General features: G+C 54.2%; 2 protein-coding genes across 4 annotated transcripts in view; one reads left to right on the forward strand and one right to left on the reverse strand.

Moving 5' to 3' along the window:
* The window catches only part of DHRS7B (dehydrogenase/reductase 7B), a 37,410-nt gene extending 30,141 nt beyond the window's left edge, over positions 1–7,269 (forward strand). For 2 of the 3 annotated variants that reach the window (XM_082859945.1, XM_082859944.1), the window contains exons 5-8: positions 3,035–3,251; positions 3,677–3,769; positions 6,404–6,548; positions 6,742–7,269. In XM_082859945.1, coding sequence (XP_082716071.1) covers positions 3,035–3,251; positions 3,677–3,769; positions 6,404–6,548; positions 6,742–7,123 — 837 coding nt within the window. In that variant the 3' untranslated portion in view covers positions 7,124–7,269. Of the gene's footprint in view, positions 1–3,034; positions 3,252–3,676; positions 3,770–6,403; positions 6,557–6,741 lie in introns of all 3 variants that reach the window. The other variant, XM_082859946.1, reaches the window with a different exon arrangement.
* Positions 7,270–8,342: 1,073 nt separating this feature from the next.
* Positions 8,343–18,532, reverse strand: TMEM11 (transmembrane protein 11). Its single transcript, XM_082860862.1, has 2 exons — positions 18,462–18,532; positions 8,343–9,159 (listed from the first exon to the last, which is right to left on the reverse strand). The coding sequence occupies exons 1-2, from the start codon at positions 18,521–18,523 to the stop codon at positions 8,643–8,645; spliced, it is 579 nt and encodes a 192-aa protein (XP_082716988.1). The 5' UTR covers positions 18,524–18,532; the 3' UTR covers positions 8,343–8,642.
* Between the last annotated feature and the right edge of the window lie 3,940 nt (positions 18,533–22,472).

Raw genomic sequence — 22,472 nt, forward strand, 5'->3', positions numbered from 1 at the left:
TGGAATCTTTAGTTGCAGCATGTGGGATCTAGTTCCCTGACCAGGGATCGAACCCGGGCCCCCTGCATTGGGAGTGTGGAGTCTTAACCACTGGACCACCAGGGAAGTCCCCTATATTTTGTTTATCTTCTTTCTAATCTGCTTTCCTTCCTCTGCTAGCTTTGAGTTTAGTTTGCTCTGTTTTCCTAAGATGCAAAGATATATTAAAGATATGTTATTGAGGGGCTTCCCTAGTGGCACAGTGGTTGAGAGTCCGCCTGCCGGGTTCGTGCCCCGGTCCGGGAAGATCCCACATGCTGTGGAGCAGCTGGGCCCATGAGCCATGGCCGCTGAGCCTGCGCGTCCGGAACCTGTGCTCCGCAACGGGAGAGGCCACAACAGTGAGAGGCCCATGTACCGCAAAAAAAAAAAAAAAAAATCATATAGTTAGGTGTTTTTTTTTTTTTAAATTGCCAATCAGTCTTTTGATTAAAGGGTTTAAACTATTTACATTTAAAGTAATTACTATTTAGGAGGGACTTCTGCCGTTTCGCTATTTTTTTTCTATATGTCTTGTAGCTTTTTTGTCCCTCATTTCCTGCATTACTCTCGTGTTTAGTTGATTTTTTTTGAGTGAAATGCTTTGATTCCCTTCTCATTTCCTTACATGTATATTTTATAGCTGTTTTCTATGTGATTATCATGGAGATTACATTGAATATCCTGAAGTTGTAACAATCTAATTAGAACTTATACCAACTTAATGTCAATAGCACACAGAAACTCCACTCTGTCCTCCCCCATTTCTGCTACTCATGTCATAGATTACATCTTTATACATTGTTTGCCCAGTAACATAGATTAATAAGTTTTAAAATGCATTTGTCAAATTATGTAGAAAATAAAGAGTAGAGTTACAATCCAAAGTTACAATACTACTAGCTTTTATAATTCCCCATGTATTTATTTTCCTGGAGATCTTTATTTCTTCAAATGGCTTTGAGTTACACTGTATAGCTTCCTTTCATTTCAAACCTGAAGGACCTCATTTAGCACTTCTTGCAGGGCATGTCTAGTGGTAACAAACTCCCTCAGCTTTTATTTATATGGGAACTTTAATTTCTCCCTCATTTTTGACATTATAGAACACAGATATAGAATTCTTTGTTGACATTTTTCTTCTTTCAGCACTTTGAATATATCGACCCACTGTCTTCAGGCCTCCAAGGTTTCTAATGAGAAATCAGTCGATAGTAAGGATTTCTTTTATGTGAGGAGTAGTTTTTCTCTTGCAGTTTTCAGATTCTCTGTCACTTGGCTGTGATTGTGATGTGTCATAGTGCGGGTCTCTGAGTTTATCCTACTTGGTGTTGAACTTCTTGGATGTGTAGATTCATGTCCTTCATTAAATTTGGGACTTTTTCAGCAGTTATTTCTTCCAGTGTTTTCTCTGCCCCTTTCTCTCTCTCTCCTCCTTCTCAGATTCCTACTAGGAGTGTGTTGGTCCACTTGGTGGTGTCCCACAGATCCCTTAGGCTCTGCTCACTTTTCTTCATTTTTCTTGTTCTCGGATTTGAGAATTTCAGTTGTCCCCTCTTCAGGTTCATGGATTCTCTCTTCTCCTTGCCCAGATCTGCCTTTGGACCCCTGTAGTGTATTTTTCATTTCAGTTATTGTACTTTTGAGCTCCAGAATTTTTTAATAATTTCTGTTTCTAGTGATACTCTCATTTTGTTATACATGAGTTTCCTGCCTTTGTCCACATCTTCCTTTAGCACTTTGAACATCTTTAAGACAGTTGTTTTAGTCAGTTCATTGTCTGGGCTTCCTGAGGAATGTTTTTCTGGGGATTTATCTACATTTTTGAATACCAGAAGGCAAGTGCAACTCCATTAAACCTACTGGAAGCCACTTCAGCAGGTGGTGGTTAAAAGAGTGCAGGCTGCTTCCATGCTGCAGCTCGGCGATCAGAACAGCATCCACCATCAGAATGCAGTCCTGATATGTGGAAGACAAGGTCCTTATTGTCTACCTTGGCTCCTTCAAGCTGCAAGAGAAATGTGGGTTGCCTTTCCCACAGCTGCCCACCACAGGGGTGGGGCCACCATGGAGCTAATGGTTGAAATTGGCCAAAATTGTCTATACTTTGCCAGCCGAGCACTCCCCTGGAAGCTTCAAGCGTTCAAACAGACTTCAGAGTCACGACGTCATTTCACTCCAGAGAGTTGCCGCCAGTGCAGCTGTCCAGGCAGAGGGAGGGCTCCAGGCACTTCCGTCTCCGTGCTCCCTCTGACTCCATCCCCTCCCTCATCTTCTTAGATTCTGCGACAGCCCCTGAGTTAGACTGCTTGGCTAGTCATTCTCTTCAATTACAGAATTTGTCTGTCTCCCCCACGAGACTGCGTGCTTTAGGAAGACAGAAGCACGTCTGTCTTGCTTTCTGCCATGTCCCCAGTGTTGAGCATATAGGGGCATATAAAAATGTTTTGTGGGGCTTCCCTTGTGGCTCAGTGGTTGGGAGTCCGCCTGCCGATGCAGGGGACGCGGGTTCGTGCCCCGGTCCGGGAGGATCCCACATGCCGCGGAGCCGCTGGGCCCGTGAGCCACGGTCGCTGAGCCTGCGTGTCTGGAGCCTGTGTGTCTGGAGCCTGTGCTGTGCAACGGGAGAGGCCACAGCAGTGAGAGGCCCGTGTACCGCAAACAAACAAACAAAAAATGTTTTGTGACTGAAGAATGAAACTGATTTGGCCTGAGAAGGATAGCAGCTCTGTGACGTAGGACAGGTCAGCGCCAGGCTGGCACAGGGCGGCAAGGGGAGCCATGCTTCCATCATACGTGACCCCTGCCCCATGGCATTTACAGTCAGTTAAGGAGAAAGGCTGCCCAAGTGAGGTATGAGCAGGGCTGGCAGGCTCCTCCAGGTCACATCCTTCAGAGGAGAAGTGTTGTGACCTGTCCCTTCACAGCCAGGCCCTCCCAGCACTGAGAAGCAGGGCCTGTGGCTCCCACGCCCGTCGCTCTGAAGCTACGTTTGGCTTCTGTTGTTCTTGCCCAGGTGCAGACTCACAAGCCTTACATGGTGACCTTTGACCTCACGGACCCTGGGGCCATAGTGGGGGCCGCTGCAGAGATCCTGCAGTGCTTTGGCTATGTGGATGTGCTCATCAACAACGCCGGGATCAGCTACCGCGGCACCATTGTGGACACCAGCCTGGACGTGGACAAGAGAGTCATGGAGACAAACTATTTTGGTCCAGTTGCTCTGACGAAAGGTAATGGTCTTGGGTGAAAAGGAAGACGAGCACAGGTACGTTGGCCTTCTTTGTATTTCCCTTGGTTCCTTCTTCCTAGACCTGGCCTGTCCCATCCCTTTGACCGTGGAGTCAGTGGTGTCCTTACAGCCTGGGTGTTGGCTTTTCTGGGCTTATATTTGCATTTTCTTCCACTGCTTTATGGTCTTACATCGAGATGTTTTCCTCAGCAACAGCCTCATCTGCACAGTGTTGGCTCCACGTCTTTCCACTGTGTCTGCACACCTACAGAGTGGGGCGTTCTGACGTCCAGCCACGGTTCTCACTCCAGGGAGAGGCCTTCCCTCCCCTCCTGGGCGCAGGGGGCTAAGAGTTCCAGTAAACAGTCCCCCCCCACACCCAGGCTCTCAGCATGAGCTGCAGTGACCTCTCCCCTCTCCCCACAGCGCTCCTGCCCTCTATGATTAGAAGGCGCCAGGGCCACGTTGTCGCCATCAGCAGTATCCAGGGCAAAATCAGCGTTCCCTTCCGATCCGCGTGTGAGTACTTCCTTCTCCTTCCCACGTTCCCTTTACTGTTTTCTCCCTGTTATAAAAACAACACTTTCACTGTCCAGAATTCAGACGTTAGAGAAACACTCATCACGGAACGTGCAGGGACGTCATCAGCGTGTGCTCCTGAGCAGAGGCCTGGGCTCAGCCCCAGCTCTGCTCCTCGTGCCACCTGTGGCCCCCGTGCTGTGCCCCCCCGAGTGTCGGCCCCTCTCAGTGCCACCACCGTCGGCCCACAGGTGCTGCCCCACCGCCACTTTACCGCATGTGCCTCCAGAATTCTTCTACATGGGATCAAATGTGCAAAACTGGGGCACGTTATATGTAGTTTTGTGGTTCGCTTATTCCATTTGACAGTGTCTTTCTGCATCAGCACATGTGGATTTACCTAGTTCCTTTAAGTGGATATACAGTCATTAATCGAATGGATGTGGCATAATTTCCTTAGTAGTTTTCGTGACACGTGAGGATTTGCGTCCTCCCTTCAGTCGGTGACCAGTAGCAGTGATGTGCTGTGTACAGCATCCTTCAGCATTTTTATCTCTGGGCTCTCATGGGAGGGTTTCAGTAAGATTAGTTCCAAAAAGTGGACATAGGACCAAAAAATTAACGCTGCCAGCTTGACTTCCGTCCCGACTCTCACCTCCCTGCGTGAGTGGCTACGACAGAATGTTGAGACTGCGCCATCACGAGCACCAGCAAGCAGATTCTACTTTTGTTAAAGGATTTGAAAGGTGATTTCACAAACTGTCCTGGGAACTGCATTCTTTGCGCCACCGTCTGCAAGGAAACACTCAGCTGTAACAGTCTCCCCCTCTCCAGATGCTCAACGTAGCCACGGGAAGGGAGGGGAGGGGCGAAGCTGCCCCCACACCGTGAAAGGACGGCCACGCACACCCAGCTGGACGACTGGGAACCACCTGCCAGCCCGAACGCAGCGCAGCCATCCTCCTGGTGCTGGCTGTGTGTCTGGGTCAGCCGTGGGACCGTCTGAGCCCGCACTGCCCCCTCCGCGGCCGTGCTCAAGACAACGTGAGACACCCGCCGTATCCGTGCTTGTTTCTGGGGCGGTTATCCCTGTGCCAGTTCTCTGTTTCACTTCGCTGGCACAGGACAGCCTCCTGAGGAATAGATATGCAGGCATCACACGTGACAGAGCAGATGAGGCAATAATAGGGAAAAGGGTATACAGGGTAAAGGAGTTCTTTGTAAAGTGTTCTTGTACTGAATTATTTCCAAACTTCACTTGGATTTAGTCCCACTGAGTTTCGTCCTCCCCTTGGCTGTGACTGTGTAGGTCACACTTGGTTGTTCTGGGTGCTTTATAACCACCAGGCCGGACGAGGCGGTGCCTCCTGGGCATGTCGGCCAACCCAGCGGGCAGCAGTCTCCCCACTCGTGAAGTGGGGGTGGCTTCGGGTACCTCTCGGGGCTGTTGTGAGGCCGAGTGGGAGGATCCAGGATGTGTGTAGGGCGCGTGGAGCCCTGGGGACCACAGTCACGGCGTTTAGGTTAGCACAGCCTGGCCGAGGACCTACATGCAGCCCGAGAGGCGTGGAGACCGGGGGTCCTCTCGGGCCTCGGCCTGGGCCGTGCCTCTGGAATCATGGCTGGTGGGAGCGTGTCTCGAGCCACCCACCCGCAGAGCGTTCGTTCGGCCAGGCCGCCCTCCAGAGGCTCTGCAGAGTCTGGACGCTGCTGGGCTGCTCACAGGACCTACAGTTACGTGGCTGATGGATGCGCTTTCCTCAGACTCGAACGTGTGGGCTCCAAATCCGGAAACCGTCAGTGGAGATGCTGTTTCCCAGGAGTGCCATCGGAGGGTTCCGCTGTCCCCTCAGAGCACCTGACGCTGTGCAGAGAGGCTGTTGCTGGGGAGCGGAGGGGGCCCAGACAGCTCTTCCAGATGAAAGGCCATCCTGTGGAAGCTGTCAGGCAAAAGACGTGAGAAGGCCAGATGTGGGTTTGTACACACGCTCCTGCACGTGCAGGGAGCCTCCCTGGACGCACTGTTGCAGTGTGGCCTGTGACCACGAGGGGCATGGCAGCTGCCCCGTCTGTTCCCCGCTGGAGAGAGCTACGTGCAGGAATGACACGGAAACAGGCACAGTGTGAGGCCATGTCCACACAAATATGACTTCTGTGTCGCACCCCGTGTAGGTACCTGGTTGATGTGAGAAATGAATGCTGAGAAACCGGCAGCCTGGCTCCCTCTGGGGAACCGTACTGGAAGGCACGAGGAGGACTTTCACTTGGTTACTTTATTTCCTCCTGAACTATTTGAATATTTTACCCAGTAGGCATTAAGTGTTTTTTTTTTTTTAACTTTTAATTTAGATTACTTTCACACTTAAACCTTGCAGGAACAGTACAAAGAACACCCATGCACCCTTCCTATACATCCCCAGTGGTTCACGTTTGACCATGTGCGCTGTGTCATGTTGTGTGTGAGTGTACCTGTAGGTCAGTGTATCGTGTACAGTGTTTTCCCTGAACCACACGAGAGCAGGAGACCTGACACCCCTGCGCCTGTCCAGGGCCCAGGCTGGGCGCCTCTGACTCAGGGAACGAATGCGTCCCCGCCCCTCACTCACCTGCCTCTCTGGCCACCGACCTTTGCAGACGCGGCCTCCAAACACGCGACCCAGGCCTTCTTCGACTGTCTGCGGGCCGAGGTGGAGCAGCATGACATCGAGGTGACCGTCGTCAGCCCCGGATACATCCACACCAACCTCTCCCTCAACGCCGTCACGGCCGACGGGTCCAAGTACGGAGGTTAGGCCCTGGTGTCGCTTTTCTTCTATGCAAAGCTACCTGATGATTCTGTGGTCGTTTTCATTTTCTTTCAGAAAATAAGTTTAAAACTAAACCACTTGACGTGTGGGTGTTGGTCGTATATACTGAAGACTGACCTCACTCGGCATGAACCCGAGCTCAGTGAGTCTCTCGTTTCATTTCAGTGATGGACAAGACCACGGCCCAGGGCCGAAGCCCCTCGCAGGTGGCCCGAGACGTGCTGGCTGCCGTGGGGAAGAAAAAGAAGGACGTGGTCCTGGCCGATGTGGCGCCTTCCCTGGCTGTTTACCTGCGCACTCTGGCTCCCAGGCTCTTCTTCAGCCTCATGGCCTCCCGGGCCAGGAAGGAGCAGAAACCCAAGCATTGCTAGTGCCTGTCCGGGCAGGTGGCGCGGCAGCACCGCTGCTCCACAGGGACAGGTGTGTTTGCGTGGACTGTACTGGATTCTTGCCTCATGGCGGGGGTGGGGAGGGAGTCATGCCTCTCTCGCAGACCCCCAGCCTGTCCTGCTGGAGGAGGACAGGCTTCCTCCGGGGGGAGGGGTAAAATGCAGCTGGATCTAAACTCTAGGACGTGAAGTAAAGGGTTGAGCTGTGGAGCTGTGGTCCCTGAGGGCAGGCAGAACCACGCCTCCTTTGAATTTGGGTCTTGAGATCAGAAGACTTCCTATCATCTGACCCAGTTCTCGTATTTGACTCACCTAGCGCTGGGGGCTTGGGGAGAAGGCTGCTGCCGCCTTCACGCCGTTCACGGGGTCCCCCAGCATCTTGTTCAGCGCGGCCAACAGTCAGCATGTGGCTGGCTTCTCGACGTGTCCCATCGTTCCGTGTGCTGGAGCCGCCTATCTGCACCTGGCTTGTTTCTGGTGACAGCTTCTGCTCAGCTGCCCCAAGGTGGCCACAGCTGGTCCATCTCCAGCTGCCTTACCCATGAATCTGATCTGCAGGCAGATCACAGGCTCCCTTTCCAAATCTGGCCTATTACAGAAACACCTCCCAGTCCCACCCAGCAGGCTCAGGAGGGTGGTGGGCACTGCACGGTCAAGATAGGTCTGTTTGGGATCACTGCCAGTTTACCCTTGTTCCAGACCATTTGCCACCCAGCACCCAACTGAGGGACCAGCATTTCCAGGCCCCTTGGAATTAAGTCAAAGTTTCTCACTCTTCTAAAATCTCTGGCTCTCCTCCTGTGAACAGATGGCCCCATCACCCCCATACACACTTTTGACACCTTCCCAGCACCCCTTGTTACTCTCTGGTGTCTGATCTTCCTGAGGGATCCTTTAAAACCACGTGAACATCAGTCTGGTTGCCGCTTAGAAAAGTGCCCCTTAGGGATGACCGAGCAGAGTCTCGGGCCGGCATGGCCCCCTTTTCTGTGGAACACGAGGGGGGCAGCAGGTTGAACTCAGGACACATCAGGACAGCTTCAGTGCTTTAAAAAAAATACAGATGTTAGTTTGTGTTCTCCTAAATCAGAATCTGGACAAGAGGTCCCAGGCCCCAGCTCTCCAGGTGAGCCCAATGGAGACCCAGTGACTGCCAGGCCTCGCCACCTACCTGTCCTGCCACACCCCTGAGCGGCACTGAGCTGCGCTGCCTTGGACCAAGGCGTGAGGCTGCTCTGGGAGCGGCTGGGCCTGCCTGTCCAGAGGCCTGTTCGCACTACAGGTGGTGCCCCTCCTGCCACCTGCATGCTCCCACCAGGACTGTCACGGAGAGAGCAGACACCTGGAGTTGAAATTCTTATAATTTTAATGGTCAATAGCTTCTGGTTGGCTCTGGATGGTACAGTTAAACAACATACTTAACGACCCCCCCAAGCGCGTTCACATCCCCTCAGTAGCGTTGCTTCCATCACATCCTGCCGCCTGGTCGGCCTTCCACAACCTCAGGCCCCCGTGGGTTACGGGAATCCACATCTTAGTGTGATGAGCTGAAAAAACCCCTGGTACACTTGTGATCTGTTATTTCTTTAAAATAACCAACGTGCAGCCAGACGCCTTCCCGGGCTCCATTCTGCCACCTCGCGGGCCGGGCTGCCTGCTCCCCCTACGCTGCCCCGATCATACGGCGCAGAGCTCGTAAATCTTCCTTACACAGTACACCAGCGCCGCCAGTGCTATCGTGTTGTGCAGTCTCTTTCTGTGCAAGTCGTCCTTCCGGACCAGCACCACCGGGGTGGAGGAGGTGAGTGTGTGCAGGGGCAGTCGGGACAGTTTGTAGGCGTCGTACTCCACCTGGTACTTACAGCAGGGGTCGAACTGCCAGGAGATGCCGTAGAGGGTGCAGCACGCCAGGCTCAGCACGCCCGCAGGCAGGGAGATGTAGTGGGAGTACTCCAGGGGCAGCGCCAGCGGGGTGAAGAGGCAGGCGGTGCCCGCCAGCACGGTGGTCTTGTGTAGGCAGTTGCCCACAGTGATCCAGCGGGCTGTCTCGTCACCGATGCGTGTGGGCTCGATCACGATGTACTTGTACTGGGCTTCCAGGGCCTGCTCCAGCTCGTACTCAAACTGGTCTTGGGCGTTCTCCCCGTTGTAGATCTCATGCACAATGTAACAGTCTGTGGCCGACAGGCTCACCCTTAGGAGGAAGGGGTGGGGAAAAAGAAGAGCTGGTTAGAGGCTGCTGCTCTGCAGAGATGCCGTCCCCAGAGGAGAGGCGCCTGCCCTGAGCACACCAGGCGGCCGCTGGGAGCAGGGCTCGGAGCTGCCTGGTCAGCGGCTGCACAAGGGGCCGCGCGCGTAGGTACCAGGGAAGGCTTGTGGAACGAGGTCACCCCAGAACCTCCAGGGTCAGCATTTCCTTCAAAGAGGAAAGCTGTTACGCGTTCAAGGCAGTGGAGACCGGACTGTTGGGTAAACCCCTGGGAGGAAAGACAGGCGAGGGAGAGCCGGCCACTGGTGCCCGCCCTTTTGTGCTCCCAAGGGGATTTTGGGGGAGCCGTGCTGCACGGCATGTGGGATCTTAGCTCCCCAACCAGAGACTGAACCCGCGCCCCCTGCATCAGAAGCATGGAGTCTTAGCCACTGCACTGCCAAGGAAGTCCCCCTCCCCATTTGGTTTTAACTCAGAATGGAGACAGGCTCCCAGGTGGGATCCAGCACCTTACAAGGCACCTTAGCAGACAAGCAAACTCCGGCAGGAGCAGCTCTGGCAAGTTCATCAGCCAAGACAGGCCCAGGGAGAGAAGCACGGGAAAATGGAGGGTCTGTGCCGCCGCGCTGACCGTCAGAGTGAGGCCAGGGGACGGTGCCTCCCTGTCGGCGCCCAAGGTGAGCTTTCCGGCCACAGAGTCCCTCTGGAACGCTCAGAGCGAGGCGCGGGTGTCAAGGCCGGGATTAGAGAACATTCCTGCCCAAACCCTAACCTACCTGAGTGCAGTGACAAAACAGGCCCAACAAGGAAGCACCAGTTGAAGCCCCAGCATCTCGGGGACACGTCAGTGGGCAGACCCCACCCTCACCTGGCGCTCACCCAGGACTTCCTTTCCCGTCTGCCCCGCCCTCGCCTCTGCCGCCCACCCCAGGGGCGGGCTCCTGCTTCCTCCCACAGCGTGCTGGGCGAGCCCATCTCCACAGGTTGGTGGCTGTGCCCCCAAGTCCCTCCAGGCTGCTGGCTCAGCCCTGATGGCACGGGAGCAACTACCAGTGGACACGGGCAGTCGGGACTGCACAGCTGAGGGTGTGTGGATGGCGTGCTCACCCACCAAAGCCGCCTGGAGCCCCAGTCTTACGCTGGGCCGGTCACCCCACTCCTGTCCGTCACCGCCAACCAGTGACCAGCCTTCCACAGCGCGGAGAACCCTCCCCGGCGCCTTCCAACACAGCAGGCTCAGGAGCCAGCCAGCCCAGCGGGCACACCGCCCTGGGCTCACCACCAGTTCTGCTCTAGAGGCCAAACCTGCTTTACCTGCTCAGGAAAGGATGGACCGTGATACATAAAGCAGCAGGTTTCCAGGACTCCACACAGTGTGCAGGGAAGGGAAGCAGCACAGGGTCCAAAAGAGACCCAGACCCACCAGCAGGCGCCCCCTCTGTCAGAGGACCCACCCTGCGGTCAGCGCCCACAGCCCCACCTGCTTGGGGGGGGCGGGGAACCCTCTGCCCTGCAAATGTAGTTTCAAAGGCTGCCTGGACCACCAGATTCAGTCCTGCAGTTGACAGGGACTGTTGCTTCTCAAGCCAGGTGGCTGAGGACTCGAGAGTGAGCCATGGCCGCCTCTGCCCGGCTACCCCAGCGCCCACTGCATGCGGCCTGCTTTGTTTCTGGGTCAAAAGTAACCCAATTAAGGAAAGAACCCAGTCAGAAGTTTGCCGTGAACCATCTCAGAGCACCACCAGCCAACCCCCAACTTGAACCCTGTACACAAAAGCAGATGAAAAAAACCCAACAACTAATAGCCAATTGGGATCCTTTGAGTCCTGGGCTTCCTAAGCGACTATATTTTTGCATTTTGTTGCAGGTGTGAAGTGACCAGCAAGAGAGCATAGTAAAAAGGGTTCACGTTGAAAAAACTGAGAGCGCATCGATAATGGAAAGAGGTCTTTAAAGTGAAAAAGTCAAGTACAGACCAGTGTTTGTAGCCTGTGATCTTCAGTGCCTTTCTGAGAAAGTGTACGTTTGCTTTTAGATGCACAGATGTCTCTGGGCTGATATACAAAGACCCAAGAGTTACGACTGTCTCTGAGGAGGGGAATGGAGGGGCTCCAGAAAGCAAAGGGGCCCCTTCTTACCAAATGACTTTAGAACTCTTTGAATTTGGCAGGTTCCATGGAGCTTACAGTACGGAACTGGCCTGCACAGAAGAGCACAGCCTGCCGGGCCACAGGGGCTGCTGCAGGCGCTGCCTCGGGTCAGCGTCACGGGCTCCCCCTGGGGGCTTGTGAACCTGCCTCCAGCTGGGGTCAGTCTCCTCTCCTCGTCAGAATCGGTTCCAGCAGCACCCAGGAGGTAGTCCTCAAAGGAATCCTGGGGAACGTGGCAGCCACCACGAAGAACCCACAGAACAAACCTCATTTTGCCAGCACAGAATCCGGCCCAGGGGATCCCACGCCATCTCGAAGCCAGTCTTGAAGGAACCTGGGATTACAGGAGCCTCAGACATGGGACCCACAAAGTCGGGAGACAGCTCCAAAAGTCAGGGGTGCACAAGAATGTTCAAAGCAGCACTCCTGGTGAGAGCAGAAGACTCGAGAGCAGAGAGAAAGAGACCGTGACTCAGCCAAGGGAGGGAAAGCCGTGGAGGCACAGCCGCCCAGTCCCTCCCGACCCTGAGGGGAAGTGGGTGCACCACACCCGTGAACGCCCCTCTCTCTCTCTCTCTCTCTCTCACACACACACTCACACTCTCACACACACACACACACCACACACGGCTCAGGAGCATGCAGAACCAAGCACATGCTGTCACGGAGATGATGGAGGACTCAGGAGGAAGGTGGCTGCTGCCTGCGCTCGGGAGGGAAGTGTGGGCCAGGGAGATGCTAGCACTTGGTTTATTAATTTTTTTCTAAATTATGGTAAAATACACATAACACAAAATTTACTATCTGTAAATTTTGTGTTATGTGTCCAGTTCAGTAAGGTTAAATACACTTAGACACTGTTGGGCAACCAATCTCCAGAACTTTTTCGTCTTACAAAACTAAAACTCTGTCCCCATTAAACCACAGCCCCCACCCCACCCCACCCTTCTACATTCCGTCTCTATGAATTTGGCTGCTCAGGGAGGGGCCTCATGTAAGTGGAGTCACACAGTATCTTTTTTTGTGGCTGGCTTCTTTCACTTAGCATAATGTCCTCAGGGTTCATCCACGTTGCAGCAAGTGTCAATTTCCTTCCTTTTTAACGCTGAGTAATATTCCCTGTGTGTATAGACCACGTTTCGTTATCCATCCATCCTTCGGTAGGCTGCTTCCACCTTCTAGCTATTGTGAACGATGCTGCTGTGAACACGGGTGTAAAAATATCTGTTTTAGTCCCTGCTTTTAATTATTTTGGATACATACCTAGAAGTGGGATTGCTGGATCATGTGGTAGTTCTATTTTTAATTTTTTGAGGAACCTCCACACTTTCCCACAGTGGCTGTACTAATGTACATTCCCACCAACACTGCACAAGGGTTCCCTTTTCTCCATATCCTGGCCAACACTTTTGTTTTTTCCATAGTAGCTATCCTAATGGTATGAGGTGGCATCTCATGGTGGTTTTGACTTGTGCTTCCTAAATGACAGCTTTATTGTGATAGATTCACCCATTTAAACTGCACAAGTCAGTGGCTCGACACTTTTCACTGAGTTGTGCAACCAACACCACGATCCATTTTAGAACATCTTCCTCACCTCAAAAGTAACCCCGTCACTCCCCATTCTCCCCTGACCTCCGTCCATGGCGATCACCAACCTACTTTCTGACTGCAGATCTGCCTCTTCTGGGCGTTCTGCAGGAACGCATCACGTGGCACGTGGGCTTTGGAGCTGATTCCTTCATTTAGCCTCGTGTTCCCAAGGTCGTACATATGGTAGCAAGTTTATAACTTTTCATATGGTAAAGACATACTTTTGATGGATTTAACATACAATTTTTAAAATTCCAAGATAAAATATCTGGTGGGAAGCATCAAAGATGCTCTGCATAAAAAAAGGCCAATAATGTTTTCTCTGGATGGTGGCCCAACAGGTAACTTTTAAATTTTAGTTTTCTGTATTTTTCAAAAAGAAAAAATAAACGTGTTTCTTTTGTAATGGGAAAATTAATTATAAATTTTTTCATAAAAAGAAAGATCCTGTCCAATAGCTCTGTATCCCTTGGGGTGGAAGAGACCAGACAGGGCAGGCCCTCCCAGCCGAGGAGAGGGGGCCCCCCTCCTGCTCCAGTGGGCACTGGCCCTGCAACCCACCACCTTTTCTGGTCATGCTGGAACCAGAAGAACCGACCCAAACACCTGCCTTAAGGCCCCTTCCTGGAGCGGCCCTGGGCTCACAGTCTCAGCTCAAACAGAGGAGGAGGTGATGCCAAGCTCCTTGAGGGCAGTGACTGTTTTCATCGCAGTCTGCTCCGCTCCACCCCACCCTGGGCCTGAATGTGACAGGTTCCCAACAGACTTAGAGGAAGTACGTTTGAAAGGACTGACAGGAGACAAAAAAAAATTAACAGTAATTAAGAGCACCTGTGGCTGAAAAGTAAACTAGGTCCATGCATCAGGTTGCTTTCCACCCAATAAGCACACGGTCACGTGACCAGCGGTGACATGCCGCCTGGTGCCACCCCTGCATCCCTGGTCTAGGGAAACCCACTTCTGGCAAACCCCAAATCACTTCCTTGGGAGCCAAGGAAAGCAGTAAACTCCTATGCTGTGGATTCAAAGGCCAGTTAGGGCTGAAAGGCACAGGCTTGTAGCTCCAAATACTGAGGACGTTTCCAAACTGGCACCTGACGTTCTCATTGTTTCAGAGGAAGCCACGTGCCAGGGAACAGGCTCCCCGTGGTGCTCCAGGGACCGGGCAGCTCTGCTTTGGGGACAAGACCACGGCGCACCAAGAGTTCCTCTCAGTCACTCACTGGCTTTGTGTCCAAGGACAAACCCCCTTGCTGCTCTGAGCCAGCTTCTGTCGTGTCAAACGGTGCAAAGGCCCCAGCTCGCAGAGTGCAGACGGGGTGAGATGGGCTGGGCCGGGCACACACACGAGGTGACAGCTGTAAGGCGCCACCCAGCGCAAGGCCCGAGCACTGTTTAAACTTAGGTAAAATGGAGTGAAATTGAAAATCCAGTTCCTGGGCTTCCCTGGGGGCGCAGTGGTTGAGAGTCCGCCTGCCAACACAGGGAACGCGGGTTCAAGCCCTGGTCCGGGAAGATCCCACGTGCCGCGGAGCAACTAGGCCTGTGAGCCACAACTACTGAGCCTGCGCGTCTGGAGCTTGTGCTCCGCAACGAGAGAGGCCGCGACAGTGAGAGGCCCGCGCACCGCACCGCGAAGAAGAGTAGCCCTCGCTTGCCACAACTAGAGAAAGTCCTCGCACAGAAACGAGGACCCAACACAGCCAAAAAAAAAAAAATTCAGTTCCTCAGACACACCAGCCACATTTCCAATGCTTGACAGCCGCAAGTGACCAATGGCTGCCCTAGTGGACAGCCCTGAGCAGAATGGCCGAGACTGCCCAGGAGGCAGTGCAGAGAGGCCCGGTTCAGGACACAAGACCACCCTCCCTCCTTCAGAAAGTCAGGCCTGAAGGACTGAACTATAGAGGCACGAGTTACTGCCATTGGAACCCCGACGGCTTGAACGAATCAAGGAAAATGGAGATTCACCCCAGAGGACGAACCCCAGCAGACCCTAACCCACAACATCCAACTTCCAGGATCAGAACCTTCTGGCAGCCAGCTGAGCGGGACCCACACCCTCAGGCCTGCACACCCGCGGACCTGGGTGCAGATGCTGCACTGGCACGACTCATACAGACCAGGAGGAAAGAAACTCAAGAGAAAGAAAACATCCAAATCCCCTGGAGGCCCTCAGCTCTAAAGGAAACGACCAGGTCAGAATGAGGGGAACATCGCCCTGGGAATGTTAGCCACCTGCCCACGTGGCTCGTGGTCCACCTGTTCTGGGAACTAAACCCTCCACCAGCCAGCCAGAACCACATCCATCCAGTTCAAAGACGACAGCAAAGCTGTCAAAGAGGACGGCCCAGTCCCCGGGAATAAAGTGTAGCACAGAAGATGTGGAAGTAACCCCACAGAACTGGCTGCCTAGAGAGGCTGGAGCAGACACCCGCATAAGCCAGGGAGGGGAAAGGCCACAAAAAGTGGTTTCACCCTAAAGCCAGAGCCCGGCCCTCTGAACACTCCAGGCCTTTAAACAGTGCTGCTGCCTCACATCGTGATCAGAATCAGATCCCATGCATCCTCACAGGCTGCACTCACATTTAACAGTCACAGAGAACTAGGGACACTCGGGGGCCCTTCAGGAGAAGGACAGACAGCCCACATGGGACAGAGGGGCGACTCTGTGAGCTGGCCCAGGTTGGCACCGAGCAGCAGAACACACACATACCCGCACCGCGCCTTCCCAGACGGGCAAGTTTGTCTCAAAGAGGCCGACAGGACAAGTGGCAATCTGTTTGCTGTGCTTGCTGCCAGTGTGCGGAGTTTTGGACAAGAATTCAGGTTACAGCTCAGGGTCTGATGTTCTTCATTACAAACACTGTGGGTTCCCTAGATCTAGTGGACTGAAGAGAAAACTCAGCGTGCAAGCAGCTCTCATTTTGCTATTTCCACCCCTCTCCTATTTTGGTCTAGACCAGCGCTGACCTTTCTGTTCTCTGTCTGCGCTGTGCAATATATTAGCCACGAGCCATGTGTTGCTACCAAGCACTTGAAATGTAAATAGTGTGACTGAGGAGCTGAATTTTTCACTTTATTTAATTTTAATTAATTTAAATTTAATTGCTGCAAGTGACTAGTGGGCACTGAATTAACACAGCTCTAGACTCAAGAACCAGGTAAAGCAAGAATTCACACACTATGTATTCTAAACTGGACCATCATTAACACACAGCTGACAACAGTAACTCCTGCGGAAGGTCTGGCACCAAGCAGGGCCTTCAAATACAATGCAGGCTTCAGAGTTTGCAGCCACAGGGAAATCTGGAAAGTCTGCCCAGAGCGTTGCTCTGCTCCAGCCAATGCCCCAAATTAGACGACGTTTCCTTGGGTGTCAGCATAAAGCAGATTGCAACCAAGTGTGTGCAGCAACTCGGGAAAGTGGTCTTACAGCGTGGAGCTGAAATCTGAGTCAGCACAAACATGCCATGGAACAAAGTCATTTCAGAACACCGTAATCAGCCTGCTTCGGTCACAGGAGCCACTAGGTATGCTTGGGCCTCAATCTATGGTGTGGGCAATCAATTAATCCAGCCTGCCCCACCCGGAAGTCTTCCCACCCACTGAGCAGGAATGGAGGTGTGCCCAGGCTAGGTTTCCATCCCCTACTCAGCGTGGAGGATCTCTGGGAAACAGCCCAGGCAAACACTCCTCCAAAAGAGCCCAGCTAGGGCCTCATGGCAGAGGCAAACAAAGGGGTACCCCAGCCACTCCCGGTTATCTGGAAGGATGACAGATGGTGCCCCCCAAACCACAAAACCAGACGCCCCATTCCTGGCTGACACACGACATATGCATGTGCAAGCAGAGCCTGCCGTTCAGGCCAAAGGGTGCAACCTGAACACCTAAGAAGACCAGGCAGGTAACTGCAATGAGTCAAGCTGGCAGGTGAGGAATGATGAGCACCTGCCCTGACCAAAAAGAGCCACCACGCAGCTTTTCCAGAGGAGTTTTATGTGAACTATTTCCATTTATAACCACTGGCAACTAACTTAAATTCTCTTAAAAACTAAGGATCACAGTCAAGGACTAGTTTCAGCCTTTGGGATCCTGGTTTGCAAACTCAGTTTCGAATTAACACTTGTCTTAAACCAAAGAGGAAAAAAACCCAATATCCAATTTCTTAGATCAGTAAAATTGTAACTTTTGCTGGCACGGCCCCTGTATGGTGTCTGGGGCGTCCTCATTTGGCCCTTTCTGCTGTTTTTATCCAGTAAGGAGGAATGCTTCTCTCTCTGCAACTGAGTCTTCTAAACCAGTTATTTCCTATTACTAAAGGATTAATGTTTGCATTAAAGATCTTGAAAATGTTTGCTAGTTTTTAAGGCCATCTGGAAACCATCGAGATCTCTTCTTTAACTTTTTATGGTCTGATCTAAGAAATAACCAGGTGGGAGGTGGAAAAACAAAAATACTTGCTGGCCATTCACTGCTACTTCTCCAAGAGGAAGTGCGGCAGGGACAAGGCTGGATAACTCCGAGCTCGAGAATAAAATGCAAGCTGGAGGGGTCTATCAGCACAGCTAACCAAACAGGAAGGCGACCACAATGAGTATGTGATGCAATCAAAGAGAGAGAATAACGCAGAATAGTCGAGAGAAAAAGAGAGCGGGGCGGGAGGGGAGAAAGGGGAAAGAGAAAAGAAAGAGAATTTTTCTGTTCAACAATCCTCACCAAAAAAACCCAAAAGCAAACCCGGAGATCCTGCTGACCTATATCTACCGCACCAGCCCACTCGTAACAGAATGGTCAGGACAGTGCAAACCGGATGACTCCACGAATACACATCCTTTCCCAAACTTCTGGGGCCTGAACAGGTTCTAGTGGCTTCTTCTACTAGCTGAAACTGTTCTCCAGAAGCAAAAACTGTAAATTCAACACGAAACACGAAAACGACGACTCCAATCTTACCTTCTAGAAATGAGTCTTTCAAATCGAGATCTACCTTGTTAGAAACAAGCTCCCGGCTCCCTGCCCTACTCACGCACCGTTCGTTAGGAAAGGTCGCTGCAAAGGATTTCCACGGCAGGGGCGCTGGTGGAGACGCCTCCAAAGCCCCAAGGATCACCCCCGGGGGAAGCGGCCGGCTCCCCGCCCGGAGTCACAGCGCGGAAGGCTGAGGCCCCTCGGTGACCGTGCGAACCACCCCGCCCGCCCCGCATCGGCCCGCGATGGGAAGGCGTCCCCTTCCTCCTCCGTCCCAGGAGCCACTCCTCGCTACGGCTGAGAGGACCACGCGCGCGACCAGGCGGCCGGGGTCTCCGGCGCCGCTCGGCCCGCGGCATTCAGGCGGGTCCCGCCGCGGCCCGGCCGTGCCCAGTCCGCCATCGCCCCTTCCTGAGCCCTCCGCGGAGGCCGCGTCGGCCAAGACCGGGACCCCGCGCGCCCGGCGGCGGACCGGGGCGAGCCGCGGGGTGGAGGCGGGAACGGCGCTGCAGCCTGAGGAGCCCCGCCGGCTTCCAGCCCCGAGCCACCCGCAGGGAGCAGCCCGCGCCTCACCTCTCTCGGGCGCCGCCGCCGCCGCCGCCCGGGCCAAGACGCCTCCTTCCCCACGCGGCCATCTTGGAGACTCCCCGCTCGCGAACGCCTCACGCCGGGCGGCCTCGCGACACCGCGCGGGCGGGAGGGAGTTGTAGTCCGGCCGCCGCCCCGGACGGCGCGCCGGCTGGGGATCGGGCCCCGCGGGACTATAAGGTCCACAATACACTGCGCGCCGGAAGCCCACCCCGAGGCCGCCTGGGAAACGCGGGCCCAGACAGGAGGAGCTGAGGGCCCACTTCCGGACTAGCCGCCGCTAGGCCTCCTGCGCTTCGAGAGATTCGACCGCCGAGGTCACCGAGGGGCCACTCTCGCTCATCCCCCAAATTCTCGGGAGGCGAGACAGACGCGGTCCCCGCCGCCAGGGGGTCCCTGCTGGCAGGCTGTTGGCAGAGAGTGTCTGAAAGCGGAGAAAGGGGAGAGTTTAACGTGTGATGACTGCTGGGAGAGACAGGGCGCCGCTCACGTCGCACCCTCGTCCGGCCGTGGTGGCGAGGACACAGCCCCGCACTCGGGCGTCTTCGAAGGCGGGTGCTGGCCCCTCACTCCGCCAGCGGGAGCCCTGCCTGGACCCTGCCGAGTCGGGAGGGCGGACGGAGCCCAGTGACTCCTGCCCGCTGTCCCCTCCGAGCAGGGGCTGATCCGGGGGACCCCTCGCAGCTCTGAAGTGGTAGTCCCTCCCCTGCTTCCGACCGACAGCGTTGCTAGACATATTAATTGGTCCCATAAGCATTTGAGCAACTCTCATGCTGAAATCAGCGCCGTGTCCAGAGACGGGAGAAGCACGGCGCCTGCTCTCAGCCCCCGGGTCTCGCCGAACCGGGCGAACCAGGGCCCGAGGGCTGTCGGGTGTAGATGCGGCTCTCATCGTTGAGGAGTCCTCAGGATTTCCTTTCGGTTCACAGTCTACAATAGTCTTAATAGTCTGTCACGGGCCCTCAGTACCTACAAGATGCAACTCAAGCTCCTAAGCTCAACCCAGAGGCCCCTCCGTAATGTGGAGGTTGCTCCCCTCTCCGGCTTCAACTGCCTCCCTTCCCTGCCCAGAGCCAGGTTAGCAGATTCGGAGGTCCCCAGACGGTCCATGCTGTGCCTAAAATGCCTTTCTCTCCCTGCCAACCATCCTTCAGCAGCACCTGCTCTTCCTGGTGGGTCACAATCCCGCCTCCAGGTAACAGTGTGCGGCCCTGCTTAGTGACCTCCGAACGATGACCATCTCGCCTTGTGATTAGTCTATTTTCTCTGGACCAGTTTGCTGATTCAGAGGGTTTCTAGGGATTCTAGAACAGTTGGGTTTGAAGCATGGATCTGGAGCTGGGGCTGCTTTGTGTGTGTGTGGGGGGGGCTGCTTTTATAACCTCTCTTTCTCAGCCTCCCAGTTTGTAACCTGGGTGTGATACTAGCACCTCTCCTCAGAGGACCAGTATGAGTATTACATAAGGTGACACCTTAGAACTCAGAACACCACACAAGGTAACAGTCAACGGACGTTTAAGTCAGGCCAAGCCCTGTTCTAATTATTTGAAGTGATTAACTCTTAAATCTTCACAACAGCCCTGTGAAAGGGATACTGTTTTTATCCACATTCTCATTTTGCAAATGAGGAGGACCTACCTGAGTGACTCGCTAAAGTCATGCGCCAGGATTTGAGCCCAAGCTGTCTGGTTGCCGAGATTTCGCTATGCTATGGTGTCTCTCAGGAAGAGTCAGGCCAGGATCTAGTGCACAGAGGAAAGTGCTCAAGCAGCTGTGGGCCTGGGCCCATCTCCCCGTCTCCCTGCTCTTGCACTTAACTTCTAACAGGCCATCTGCCGCAGTCTGCTGACTTGAGTGGAGACACCCAGAATGTCACCTGTTCATTACTACTAGTGCACAGACACCTGGAGGATTCACGGGCAGCGTGTAGTAACTGAGCTCCCACTGAGGGCACAACCTGAATGATGGGAGTTGAAATTCCTGTGGGCCCCCAGAGAGCCCTGATTGCTGGCAGAGAAGCAGCCAGCAGGAAAGGTGGGTCCTAGCTGGTGCTCAGAAATCTCTGCCACTTCCCTTACTCCTCTGTTCATTCATTCTTACAGCAAATAATTGTGTGCACAGTCAGTACCAGGTACTCTCAGGCACCAGAGTCACAGCACTTAGTAAGACAGACACTTCCTGGTCTCATGGAGTTTCCAGTCCAGCCGAATAAACAACTAAGTAACTAGGAGTTTTCAGTGCATGATAAATACTAACAAGAAACTAAGCAGGATGATGTAATAGATGACTTGGAGATTACAGCTGGCTAGAGGTCTTTTCAAGAGGTAGCATGTGCATGGGGCCTGGATGAAGAGTGTGCAAGGAAGAGCTGGGGACAGCATTGTGACCCGGTAATGGGACCAGACTGACAGAAGAGAGGTACTGGGTTTGCTTTTGGTTAGTCGTTTCCTCTCTCTGAATGTCACTTTTCTCAACTGTAAAATGGGGGTAGTTTCATCAATATTAGTCAGTGTCTAATTAGGAAAAGAAATCCACCCGAGGTATTTCAAACAGAAGGGATTTAATACAGGCCATTGTTTGTGGAGGTGTTGGGCAGGCTGGCTGAATCACTATCTTGAACACCTGAAACTTATTCAATATCGTACATCAACTATACCTCAATTTTAAAAAAACCTGCTTTCTTTTACCCAAAGGCTACACGCTGTGCCTGCAGCTCTGTCCTGCCGTTTAACTCCAGGCTTAGAACCTCCCAGGACCACCTTGCCAGCCAGGCTGCCTTGAGGGGACCCTGCCCCATGCTGTGAGCAAAGAGCCCTCCCCCAATCCCCCGCATCCCAATGGGGGTGCGTTTTCCTCTCTCCCCATCCAGGCCTCAGAACGCAGGCTCCTTGTTTGTATGGCTGGAACTCACCCCCAGCCTGCCCTGAAGCAGTGCTGGGAACACGAGGGGCCCCTGGGCCCCATCCTGCCCGTTCCACAGCTGGATGTGGTCGGCTTTGGGGATGGGGACTCTGCAGGCTGGAGGGGACATGGGCCTCTGAGTTGCTGCTCAGAGGAAAGCCTAGTCACGCCCACGTGGTCAGGAAAGAGCTGCAGAAAGTGTGGACTCCTCCTGAGAGGTGGCCACTGGGAAGCAGGACGAGGAGGGCTGGGTGGGCAGGGGTCACTCAGCACCCATGACTCCTGCCCCGGCTGCCGGCTCCTGCCCTCCCTTCTCCCGGTGGGACCTTTACTGGGTCTGTCCTGTCCCTGCCCCGCCGTTTCATTCTGGTTCAGGGTAGACAGTAACTTGGGTTGTACTTCTAGACCCCAGGCTGCTGCAGGGCGGGTGCTGGGGGTGTCCCCGGGTATTGCCCTGTGAAGTCTCTGCCACAGGATGCAGACATGGAGGGGCAGGAACTGGGTGTGGGTCCTGGTCCCCTTGCCTTCCTGCAGCCTTGTGACCCCCCCGCCCCCAGCCTCTGGTCCCCAATACCTGGTGTCTCACGGAGCTGCTGTGGGAGCCGAGCTGGCCACGATGGAAGGCTGGCGACCTGGTGACCGCAGAGCCCCTTCCTCTCCGTCGGGGCAGCGATGTGACCCCCTCCCCCCCGACCCCCACCCCCGCCAGGTGGACCTAGAGGAACACGCCCATCCAGGAGTCCTCAGGCTCCAGACACCATGCCGGAGGCTCTCCACCGTCTGTGTTCTGAGTGCCGCTTGCCCCTGGCCTGTGCCCCCCTGGGCCAGGAGCTCCAAGGGAAGGCTTCCTGGGGAGAGAGGGACAGGGCTAAGAGCAGCAGCTGATGTGACCTGACAGCCTCTTCCTGGTCACCCCGTCCAGCCACTCCCAGCGAGGGGAGTCAGTGCCGGGGGCATGACTGTGGCCTTAGAGGGGCCCATACCTGGGAGGAGGCACGGGCCGGGCCGGCAAAGCCCCCAGATCCTGACGCCGCCTATGCCTCTCAGAGCCTTGCTTCCCCTGCCGCCAGCTAGGATGCGGGAACACAGAGCACC

The sequence above is a fragment of the Leucopleurus acutus genome (genome assembly GCF_964270905.1).
Source record: "Leucopleurus acutus genome assembly, chromosome: 19".
Taxonomy (NCBI): Eukaryota; Metazoa; Chordata; class Mammalia; order Artiodactyla; family Delphinidae; genus Leucopleurus; species Leucopleurus acutus.